General features: G+C 37.4%; 1 protein-coding gene across 1 annotated transcript in view; it reads right to left on the reverse strand.

Annotated features, from left to right (window-relative positions):
• Positions 1-351: 351 nt before the first annotated feature.
• The window catches only part of EFNA5 (ephrin A5), a 207,922-nt gene continuing 195,478 nt past the window's right edge, over positions 352-12,795 (reverse strand). Inside the window, exons 3-5 of the mRNA XM_059837089.1 lie at positions 10,180-10,245; positions 9,706-9,786; positions 352-4,530 (exon numbers count right to left, since the gene is read on the reverse strand). Coding sequence (XP_059693072.1) covers positions 4,409-4,530; positions 9,706-9,786; positions 10,180-10,245 — 269 coding nt within the window. The 3' untranslated portion in view covers positions 352-4,408. The remainder of the gene's footprint in view (positions 4,531-9,705; positions 9,787-10,179; positions 10,246-12,795) is intronic.

Below are 12,795 nucleotides of genomic sequence, written 5' to 3' on the forward strand. Positions count from 1 at the left end.
CTTTAAACACATTAAAAAAGGTGAAGAGCAGAGATCTGCCAGGCCATTGATAGTTACAGCTCTAGGTACTCAGTTGTAGTGCCTTTAATGTGGATTTTTCACCCATTCCCATTCATACTCCTCTCAATTCCTGTCCTGTCCCTGGAAACATTCAAGGTCAGTTTGGATGGGGCTCTGTGGAACCTGATCTAGTGGAAGATATCCCTGCTCACTGCAAGGGCATTGGACTAGTAGACCTTTGAAGGTCCTTTCCAATCCCAACCATTCTATGATTCTGGGTAAGGTAGGTACAAACAGCCCACAAAATGAAAATGCAGTTAATTAAACAAAAAGGTAGTCTAAAAGAACCAATTAAAATGATGAAAATCTTTAATTTTATTTAAGTATAATTGTACGGACACGTGTATATACAAATACAGATCTTATGGGGCAGGGCGTTTGGGTGTTTTGCTTTTTTTTTTTAAACATTTTCTTTTAAGTTTATATAATGTAAGCATTTCAAAAACAGCACTCAATGAATAAGTGCAAAGAAACTGCAAAGCAGGGCAGTACAAGCACAGGACCACACTGAGCTGGACTTTCATACTCAGATGCATACACAATGAGTGTCTTCAATGGGGTGTCAAGAGTAAGCATGGTAAGCGGATTTCGCAGACTCATGGGTAACCTCCAACATGCCAGCATCTATTAAACTGTACAGACAATGGCAGCAAGCCTATTGTAGGGAGATTTGTCTCACATCTGAGAAGCTCGAGGGCGAATGCATGGGAAAAACTCAGTGATGCCAGACCAGAAACAGATCTGCCCATTCACAGCTCCAAATTAAAAAAGGAGGAGGGTGGGAGAGGAGGCAGGGCAGGAAGAGGGAAGAGAAGTGTGGAGGGTTGTACATTAAAACTGGTGATTACAAAATCCAAGTGTAATGAAAAGAGGGGAAGAGTTAATACTCTAAACCTCTGAAAGTGGCTGAACCATTGCACTCATAAGGAAATGAATTAAGTTCAGTTTTGAGGGCTAGGGGTGGGAATCAACAGGTACAAATACAACCATTTTCCTTCCATAATTATAGAGGAAAGGAAACAATCTACTCAACTACTCTCAGTACTTCCCAAATTTGTTTCTAGTTCTTTTGGAACCAAGCACATACATATATCGCACATGACACTGGCAAGATCCCTTCTGGAAAAAAATATTCATGGGAACAAATCCAGAAGGAAGAAGAGAAAAAAAAAAAAAAACAAATTAAAAAGAAAGAAACAAACAAAATAACAGAAAAGCTGTTATATCCCCAAAGCCTTTTTAAAAACAAACATGATACAAAAGAACAAAACTAACACAGAAACCACAGGGCTCCAACATAAGACCTTTAAACACCGAGGATAAAACATTGATCATCAAAAGTCATGTTGTTCCAGGTCTTGACATTGTGAAGTCTTGCAACAGATGAACGATTTTCGAAGATGAGTCCTGTATGCTGCAGTGTCATGGCCACTTGTCTCTCAGTTCTCAGCCATGATCACACTTGATGCTTCAAAGCTCTGTCTTGTAATCAACACGTGATTTTAATATCCTGAAAGTCTATTGTTCTCACTTACAAAAGACATAAGAATCAAATTAATACTTTATTATCAAACACTATATACAACAGAGGTTGCTAATAATACAGAATTTAAAGAACATAGCTTTAAGTTTTACTTGTCTTTCCTTCGCCATCCAGGTAAGTACAGTACAAAACAATATTCTAAACTAACACGAAATGTTACCTTGTCTATTGAAGGATACACAGTATCCACTAAACTGACTGATCCCTATTTTCCTGCTTCACATTGCAATGCCCTTGGCAGCCAGGAGTGCAGGTCATGGGTGTAAGTAACCCACTAAGACTGGGGAGAATCAGTACCTCAGACTTGAGCAGGGGCAGATGAAGGGTAAGGGAGCAACAAACTCCTTAATTTTCAGCAACATCTGCATTTAAAGCATCCAGAAGTTTGCAACACAACAGAAAACCCAACAACATTTGTGTACTTAGTATGACTGGGATTGCCTAATGCCATCAAGTATGAAACTGGCAGTGCCTGGAACACTGCTTCCAGCCATGCTGGGCAGCCCAAGGATCATTGCTTGTGTTGTCCCTCACATATGCAGCAAGGCTCTGGGACAACATGAAGGGGTGAGTTTCACCAGGAGTAACGCTAGTGATGGTCCTCTGCTGTGGGTGAATGGATGTCTTCAACATCATTCAGAGACAAAGGATGACAAATGTCACCATTTCTACCTCAAATTTGCACTACTTGTGTGACTGCCTGCAATTACTGTAAATCATTTTAATATGGTTACACATCTTGCAATATTATCTGTACTCTGGTTAATAATCCATTTGATAAGGTGCATTCTGATTAAGCTCACCTCATCCAAAGCTTTTTAATTCCTACCTACAGAAAGTATTAGTGTGTATATCACGTATATACACCTTAAAGAGCGCAAAGTACCGTAGAGCCTGTAATGCGATGATGACTTCCCTCACTGTTTGGGCTGCGTATCTTTATTCTGTGCACTTCACACTAGAATGAATTTTCTGCATTCCTCCTATAAGTTTAGGTCCTGTATTCATGAACATGTATGATATCAGGCAAGCCCAGGTCATAGCTCAGCATGCATAAAACCTCCCTTTATATATCAAATTTATTTTCCCCTCTCCTGCCTCAACTTCTGGAAGGCTTTTCTTCATTTAAAGATATAAAGTTCATGAAGTGGTGTCCACTAATGTCATCACTCAATTTTGTTACGGCAGAAATTTTCTTTGTAATTAATATAGAAACATCTTGTTTTGCTTGAATGTGCCCCACATTTTGTTTCACCTTTAACCTAATTACCGCAGTTTTTGTCAGAATAGCTCTCTTTCAGTCTGGGTCTGAAATTTCACTGATTATGCTTAGCAGTCCAAATTTCATGGCAGCCTAGCCAAAAAATACCCCAAGGCTTGCACTTCCTGGCAAATTACTTTTTAAAGTTTTGTTAGCCAAGGCTCAGATTCCTTAAACAGGGTCACTCCTAGTTCCATCAAACAAGACAGTCCCATTTCCTAATTGCATCAAGGGTTACCGCTTCTCTCATGTTTAAATAGGACAAGCATATATACTCACTCTCAGCATAAAGTATATCTAAATAATGTATTTTCTATTCTAGTGGATTTTTAAAAAAATATTTTGTTAAGTCTTTGGGAGCCCATCTAGTTTATCTCTGGCTGATAAACACGTTTCCTCTACTCTTCAAACTGTGCTGGAAAGGGAAAAGATAAAAAATCAACATTGAATTAATATTCCACACTTATTTTCTTTTCCCCCACCAAACAATGCTATTAGACAGCCCTGGCTTCTTCTACATGTGATTTATTCCCATGATTGAGGAACTTACAGGAGAGACAAATCAAGAGAACACTGGAGATCCTGTGTCCCAAACGTTTCCTCTGGCCACCGATGTCCTCTTTTAGCATGTATTAACACCCAGAGCAGCATCCAAGGCTATCAGCTACTAAGTCAGCGCTGGGGAAGGTCACTTTATTCTCAAAAGTGCCTCTGCATTTCAAGAAAAAAATTTTAGCACCACGGTGATTTGTTTTAAAATAAAATAAGCCGGTGTGCATTATCCCCTTAAAACGAAATAACAGAGGCACTCACACCCCCAGTGAAGTTTCCTAAATCTGACCTTGCCTGCTGTGTGTTAACATTCCTAAGTACTAACTTTTTCCTCTCACCAAAGACAGCACTTCTACTTGAGAGCAAAAATTTTACTGTCAAAGATGTTTCATGAGTCCCATAAGAAACATCATCTTCCCCTCTCAGAAGCCTGTTCATTTAGAAACTTCTGGAGGAAATGGTGTTATGTCTATTCCTAATATCTCCCCTCCAGTCCTGACATGGTGACACAATGCCTTGCATGACCATCTTACAGTGCTGAACGAGAAGGCATAAATATTGTATCACAGAGAAAGACTCTCCCAGGTTTTCTTTCACTTTCCTTATCCCTCACTGACCGCATCTGCCACTACACTTCCTTGTCCACATACGGATGACATAGTGAGCTAACAGAGGTGACTTCTTAAAGGAGAATGCAGAAGAAAATAAGAATCACTAGTGTCACTATTATAGTTTGGCATTTTCATTTGGAGTCCTTTTATTTATATGGAAGGGTTAAGAAAGTCACAGGGTAGGTGGGGGTGGGTGCTGAAGCTAGTTATCCCCTTCAAATTTTTGCTGAGTTCAGGCTAAAAGGGAGAAGAAAAGGGAAAAATAACAATTTGACATCTGCAAAAACAATAAAGTCCCTTTCCTGGGATGAGCAGTTAGGTGGATCTTTGATGTTCGAAGACCCTGGTATTTTCTGTGACAGGTTGCCGGAGCATACTGTGCTATAATATCAAAAGCATTTTCAGGAGGAACAGCAGAGTTGCCAAAAGCAGGCTGGGTATCCTTGGTGTCTGTGCCGCGTTCTCACCACGGGATGGCTCGGCTGACTCATGTACGGTATCATCTGTTCAAACAGAAAGCATACATTCCAATGAGACTTTGCATCCTTAATAAACTTTCACTGAGCCAACAACTATAAGTACATTTCAGTGCCTTTATGAAGTAGGGCAATGAACCTTGTGCTGTCATTGACTTTCACAAGCGTGTAATACCTCATTATGTAACCAACTTGGGGCCAAGTCCTGCATTTCTTACTGGCAGAACTCCCATTGAAGACCAGATGAATAGAAAGTAAGTTGGATTTCAGCAGATTGAGGAATGAAAGATTCGTCTTCAGTAAAACACTATGGTTCTAGCTTTGGATGTCTCATTAGATAGCAACATCAGTTGGGAGGCAGCTAAATAAAAACACCTGATTTTCAAAAGCGTTGCACTGGCCCAGAATTAATTTTGCAGTTAGTCCCCTCATTCGGTTACAGGTTTTGGCTCCTGAATTTGAAATGACAGCCTGTAAGCCCAAGCATAGACCCCCCCTTCCATGTACAAAATTTTCACTGAAGTATGTTGCACCTAGGGGTGAGCAGGAGATGAAAGATCATTCCTTCTTTCTTGAAATAAAATTTTAAAGGCTAACACATGACAGTCACCAATTTTATAGAATATATACTCAATCTGGAAAATCTCACTACCTTTCATGGTACACAAAATAGATTTACATATATGCTGCTAGAACTAATGAAAAAAGAACCAGCTGAGTTAGGAAAACATGCTTATGCATTAGTGGCAAAAGAAAACAAGGTAGCAAATACTAAATATATGACACATAATAAAGAAAGCCCTGTTTAGTTTTTGTAAACTTAGGATCAGCCTAAAAGCCAGAGCTTATGAAATAGAAAAGGTAGGCAAAGTCGAAATCAACTTTGGTGTTGTTATAGCAGTGGTATTTTTCTCCGCAAAGCCCTCCATATCCAAAGCTATCTAATTTAGCTATTCAAAAAGCAATCAGTCAATGGCTTGCCATAAAAAATCAGCTGTTGTTTTTCATTACTAAATGAAAAGAAAAAGCCAAACCTTTTTAGGAAGTGTGAAGTGGCCTCAAAATGTATCTGTAAGTTTATTTTAGAACACCAAAGTTTCCAGCATAGTATCTCATCTACTTAATGAAATAAGCTCCCTATTTTATAAGAGATGTCAATATGTCTATGATGTTCCTGTCTCAGCTCTCATCTCAAAAAATTGCACTGCCAGGATTACACTGGGTGAGACTGAGCATTTCCAGCTAGAGGCACACAGGGAAGCAGGAGTCAGGACACTGGGATCACCATGCTGTTTTCTCACAGAGCCTTTCATGTTACCTGGCTTTAGCCACAGGCAAGCTCCCTCCCTTTCATATCCTTGATACCTAGCACAAAATCAGGAGAGCACTTAGCATAATTTAGGTTAATAGGCTCTTCAGCCCCAGTTCAGTTACACAGCAAGGAGCACAGTAAACTGAATTAGCAATTTATCACACGTACTTTCTCCAGCACTAATTGATGCTATAATCACATAAGGCTTATCAACAGGTTTCAGTGCTGCTTGAGGCAAAAGTATGAAAAGCAAGCACTGATTAGCTGTAAATATCTTCATGAAAGAGACATCTCTTCTTGGTGGTGTCAAACAATAGCATAAGAGGCAAAGGGCACAAACTTTCAGATGCACAGAAAGTTACACCTGAAGAGGAGGACCTTCTTCACTCTGTGGGTGACTATGCACTGAATAGGGTGTCCAAAGAGGGTGTGGAGTCTTCCTCACCGGAGACAGTCAAAAGCCATCTGGATATAACCCTTAGTACCATGCTCTAGAGGACCTGCTTGTGTACAGAGGTTGGATTAGATGACCTCCAGTGGCCCCTTCCAACTTACCCATTCTGTGATTCTATGGCGCCAGTGGGAAAGTCTGACTGGAATGGCTTAAGCTGAAGCTCCACACCATGTACAGCAAGGAGACCCTCCCAGGCATATTGGGCCCAAATGAGGCCCTAGCCTTTTCCTCCAGAATTGTTCCAAATTAATCTAAAAATATCACTGAATGCTGGCTTCTGAAAATGCTACTTTCAGTAATTGTCAACACCAAAAGCTGTTTCACATTTCGCTTCTGAGTTACAGCCTTGTACTATGGTGACACTGCAATTACAATTGAGTACTCCACAAAAGCTTGCTTCTCAATTAAAACATATTTAAGAAGTCACAGGGAAAAAATGCCCCTGTGTTGCCAGTTCTAGCTCCTTTAATATATTTAAAGTTAGCTCTTCCCAATTTAGAAACATTTACTCACTGCTGATGAACTAAAACTACAGAGGAGAATGATGTGTACAACCTTCTACCTCTAGAATTGCAAATAAGTTTGAATTTTCAACACTGAATGTCAACAATTTTGGCCTAATTACATCAGTGAGTCAGCACTAAAACACAATAGGGCAGAACTAGTGTATAGCAGTAATAAATCCTCATTCTCACTGACTATCAGATACTGCCACAATTGGAACACTGACTACTGCTGAAAAACTCAATGAAAAAGCACTAAGCTAAAAAGATTACTCCTCTAAAATGAAAAATACAGACACATTCTATGACGCCATTTTTATAAAGCCATTCTTCATGGAAGAATTAATTTCCATGTAACATTAAGGGATTCCTTCTGAGAAATCACCTGGGTTTTCTCTCAATGCTGTTGCAAGGTTTTTGCACTCATATGTTAGAACACGATTCATCTGCAGTTATGAAAATCACTTTACAAATATGATTTTCCTTGGAGGCGCATAGTCATAACTGCACAGCCTTTAAGGCTTGGGGAAAAGGGCGTGATTTGAAACACTGAAGACAATTGATGAAGAGGAAAAGATTCCTGAGCAAAATCCAGCAGGTCACTACTAAACACTGGGAATACTAGCAATACAGAAAAAAATATTTTGACAGCCATGAATTTTTCAGATCACACAGCCTAACATCATATGTTTCAGGTATAACTTTCAGATATGCACAGCTGCAATTTTTGTTTAAGGACTTTTTCTTTTTTTATTACTAAGGAGAAAGAGAAGGGAAAGAATAGGAATAGAGAAAATTACTTCCACCACTTATGAAAGTGCAGTCACTGTAGATTCCTCCAAATTTCTGAACAAAACCAGTGAAATTACAAGGGTTCAAGAATCACACAAATGGTGATTTTTACAAGAAAGATGACAGTGAGTAATCTGCTGAACATGACCCTCCTGCCTTCTGGTTCTTGTGTCTACTGTGGAAGAAGACCGCGGCAGGCTAGGGGAGAGCACAGAAGCAGAAGATGCTCGTCAGAGACATGTAAATTAGTACATGACATAGAACACATGCAACAAGATCCACCAAGGCAGTAGCAACCCTAACAAGCCAACAACAGAGAAATGTGACAGCAGTTGGCACATCTCAGAGTGACTGATTATCTAATGGTGACTGCCCCAATTAATAACACAAATATGTGTTGATATCAGGAGTGGGAATTTTGTGGTACTAAACCTTCTCATTAAAGCTATTATTTCCCCCTGGTAACACAAACAGTATTTCATCTCAGACTGCAGGATGCTCTTTGTTTGATTTTGCTTGCCTGGTTTGCCTGCTGCTTTCTAAGGATTTTGTGACGATGCTAGCTAGTTACAGCCAATCAGCAGGAAGTGAGAAACACTGCTGAAACAAAAATTTACCAAGTTTACCAAAATCAGGCATGTATTACTAAGATGATCTTTTTTGCAAGCAATATCAGGCACATTAATTAGACCATGTTCACCAAATCACAAAGTGCAAAACAACACTGAATTTAAAATTCACGGGTAGAGACAGTGAGAGAACATCCTAGTGTCTTCTGCAGAAGAATGCTGCTAATAAATGTATAAATATGGCCAATGCAAGTGGACTATCCATGCATTTAGATTTTCTTAGAGAACATCTCTGATTCACAAACTCCAAATTTTCAGGAAATATCTGAAAAATATTTTAAAGAAAAATAATAAATTCTATCACTTATCCATAGGTAAATTATTTAAATCAGCTAAATTGTAAAAGTCTTATTATACTTATGTATAACTAATGAACTTTAACTAAAGGATTTGCATATAAAAAAGAGAAAAAATTAATATGCTGCTTTATATGCAAAGAGAATGTTGCTTCACATTCAAAGAACATAAGATAAAAAATCTCAGTAATTTGTTCTTTAGGGTATGTAATAAATGATATGTATGTAATATTTTCTGATATGATTTGTGTATTTGACTGTTTATTTTCATTATTGAGGCTTCAATACAACATATAGGTATGGTGTAGGTGCATATAAAATGAACATGTCTACCACTACTGCAAATACTTTTCCTACATACCTACCTAATTTTAACTTCTTTTAAGTCATTTGGGTTACTCATACCCCTAGAATTAGATACAGTTTTATCTTTCACAAGCTTCAGCCACACAAACAATACACATGCACTTCCCACAGGGAGACACAGTAGCTTGATTGAGGTAGAGGTTAATGTAACTTTGCCCTAGGCCAATGAAGAAAATCCTTATTCCTAAGGCAGTATTTTGCAAGAAAAGCCCCCCAAAACTTCGGTTGGCTTCAATAAAAGCAGGAGAGAAATTTGTATTCATATATTTACCTAAATATTGGTGTGTGTGAGTGTGTGTAAATGCACATATGTAAAAATGATACTTTGCCTAACGAAGTACATATACAATTATATATAATTTTAAAGGACTAGTTTCTTTTTTTAAAAAAGTCAGTTAGTTGCATACCTTTGTCATGCACTGGCATTAAACAAGAAGTGGTCCTGTTTTTCTGAAGGTCTTTTGAAACCACCTAACAAATGAAGTATGCCCATTGACTTTATTTCTAAAACTTTGGGTCCAATTAGTAAATAGAGTGTGTTGCTAATATGCTGAGTGTTTGGCTTGAGTGGGCCAATGGCTCCAGGATACAAGCAGAAATTTTACACTGGCACACACTAAATTTTGCTAAATCATATGACTCCAAAAAAACCAAATAAAGCAACATTTTTACTTCCCTGAATTAAACAAGGATACAGGAAGTATACCACAAGCTGTATTAGCACTTCTAGAAATGCGTGAAACCAGGGCAGTTGTACCATGCAAAGCATGCAGAGAGAAGAGGAAAAAAAGTACTGAAGCACCAGAGGCATACAGGCATTTGTTAAAAGAGATTCTCTAAGCATACTAACCTGCTGGTTCTAATGAATTTTCTACTTTGTCGTTAACATCGAAAACACGATCATGAACACCTATAGTTTTCATACAGCTGTCTATAACAAAAATAGAGATAACAGCCAAATATGTTAGTCAAACACCCTTATATTCCCCACTTTCCTTCTTTCCTGTCTTTTTTTCTCACTATTTACTATACATAATTAGGCATATTCATATTTTAAAGTCTGTGGCACTTGTCCAAATGCCAGTATAAGTCTTCCATTTGTACAAAGTTCAAGAAAGAACAAGATAGCAACTGCCAAGTAATTCAAACAAAAGCTTAATGAAGAACTATAAGAAAATACAATGAAAATCATAACACAAACATTGCTGTATGTAGAGAACAGATAAAGATTTAACCATAAAAAAATAAATTTGTTGTTTACTAGAACACACAGTAAAGCAGGTGCTAGAAAGCCGCCCTCAAAATCTTAATCTGAAGAACTTACTTGCTGGTCGCACAAACACCTTAAGCTTTAGGCAGGATCTCCTTCCAGTATCTGGGATCGCAGAAGCTGTAAAATGAAGAAAAAGGAAAAATAAGTGGAAGAGTAATAGAGTGAAAATCCAAAATATCTGTTGTGTTGAAATTAGGCATTCTTTCTGTTTCCTTCATCTGAAGGACTGGACACACTTCAATCCCTGAAGATAAGCACTTCAAATGCACAAAGTAGCTTGATTATCCAAAAGCATATAATAACAGAAGATTTTATTCAAATTAATTTCTTTATTATTTTACATGAAAGAAATGAAAACATGTGACTTTCAATGTTTCATTACCTCCTTTCACCTTTCCACACCTTCTTCTTGCACACTTGTTTAAAATGGTTTTTTCTATAATGCATGTGTCCACACTGAAAAAACACTTCAGCATACAGAATACTCAGAGAAAAGCTAACCTTGAAATTTTAGGCAATGGACTTCAACAACCCAAAAAGGGATGAAAAAACAAAATTACACCAAAGATGACAGCGGTAAAAATGGAACTATCTATATACTTTCAGAAAAGTAGAAATACACACCATTAAATTTAACAGCAAACTCAGTCTCCATATGCATCAGTCTTTATTGAGAAAATATTCATCTCACTTCAGTCAAAACATGATCCCTCATGTTATACAGCTAACAAAACAAAATCAGTTTATTCCTACTTTCTGCTCTCTCTCATAATTTCCCATACAAAGTATTTAATTTTTAGGAATTCTTACTGCATTAGGTAAAAAAAAAATAAGTGGAAATATGTCTAGCCCGAATGCAAAAGGTCACCCACAAAGGTCTAGTGGCAGCACCTACTTATTTCACAGAAAAAAGTGCTATTGTGATAACTTCCTTTCTATAACCATTCTTGTCTAAAAATACAACATAATAGGGAGATATGCCTGCCTCTCACCACCAGGGCACTGTCTGCCAATATTTACACATCAATAAATTTTCTCAATATCTGCAATTCTGGTATTTTACATTGGCCCACAATTCAGCATACACAACTAAGTGACTTGACTTGGGCATGAAGATCTTCACTTGTGAAAGACCATTCACTTTTTTTTTCTTGAAAACGTCTCAAGAGCTATTGCTAAAAATATTACCTGAAGCACTGCAGAGGACTATTTCTTTCATTACATTCAAAATCTATGTATTAGGGCAGAATGAATGGCATTTTGCATTAAATGGCCACTACTGGGAAACATGATTGGCCTGACAAGATGTTAGTTTCCTCCGTTTACCCTTATTTCATTCATGTCCTTGTGTGTGACAAACAACTTATATAGACATATGAACTCTTTGTCTTCATGTTAAGCTTACAACTGAATGGCTCCTCAACTAATTTGAAATAAATTTACTAAGTCTTCGATGATGCGCTTGCAGGATAGGCATCCAATTTTTCCTAGAACTTACCAAGAACTAAAAAATTCAGTACAAACACAAAAAAGGAGCAAAGTAAAGAATCTAATACAGTTCATGTTGTGATTCTGCATCTTGAAGTTCTCAAAAAATTGCTCCCCTCTTTTAGTCAGAAAAAAAAAAAAAAGCATGTAGAAATGATGCTCTCCTCCCACAATGCCAAGCAGTTAAGAGTTAACAACTGCCTTTGACTATAGCATCTTACCAAGTCAGAAAATTTCCCTCCATTGAGTTTGCAGTAACTGGTGTGTTATTTGGGGCACAATATTGCACTCTCTGGCTATCTTCAGGAAATTATGTCATTTCGGTGGCCCTCCCTGAATATATGCAACTGGCTAATTACTTTGTTAAGACTAAACAGGCAGTTGTAGATTTCTCAAAAGATAAGAATCCTATAATCATTACCAAATTACTATCCTAAAGGTGAAAATCACATTTCCAATATAAGACAAAACTGAATGCCTACAGTAGATTCATCACTGACAGATTTTTTATGCCCAGAAATTATTTCAGATCTGCATTATGGCACACATTTATTTAATGGCAAGTTTTTGCTTTGATGCTTACATGCTCTTGTTTATGTCCATAAAATAAGTATGTTTTGCTTATTTAAGCTGCTGTTTATTAGAATACTCTGTTAGTCAGTGACTAACTAGAATTCCTGACTAGTTAGGAGAGCTAGAAGCTAATAATATCCCATCCAGAAATAAAATCTATTCTTTCTGGGAAAACAGAAAATTAATGCTTAGTACACTGAAGTTCATGTGTTCACACAATATTTGCACACACATAGGAGCAAATAACAGCTAGTGATTTGCCATGTTCTTGGGAAGAAAAATATTAAAATCCATTCACTGTTGAAATATTTTCCACTAGTCTTTACACTCTCTTGTAACTGTAGAGTATATAATGAAGAACTGTCTTATTGCAACCATAACAGTTGCACTTAAATCATCATTCCAGAAACTGGCACAGTCTTAACAAGAAATTTGAAATAGTGCTTTTCTTCTTTCCAGAGAAATTATGTATTTTCAATGTTTGCTGTAAACTCAGAAAGATTCCTCTTTAATCAGTTTTATATTTTCAGAAGGAATAATAATGATTACCCAAAAAAATCAAGTATTATTTTTCAGCACTTCCATCTTCTTTGACAACCAAGACCA

This window comes from Haemorhous mexicanus, chromosome Z (assembly GCF_027477595.1).
Source record: "Haemorhous mexicanus isolate bHaeMex1 chromosome Z, bHaeMex1.pri, whole genome shotgun sequence".
NCBI classification, from domain to species: Eukaryota; Metazoa; Chordata; class Aves; order Passeriformes; family Fringillidae; genus Haemorhous; species Haemorhous mexicanus.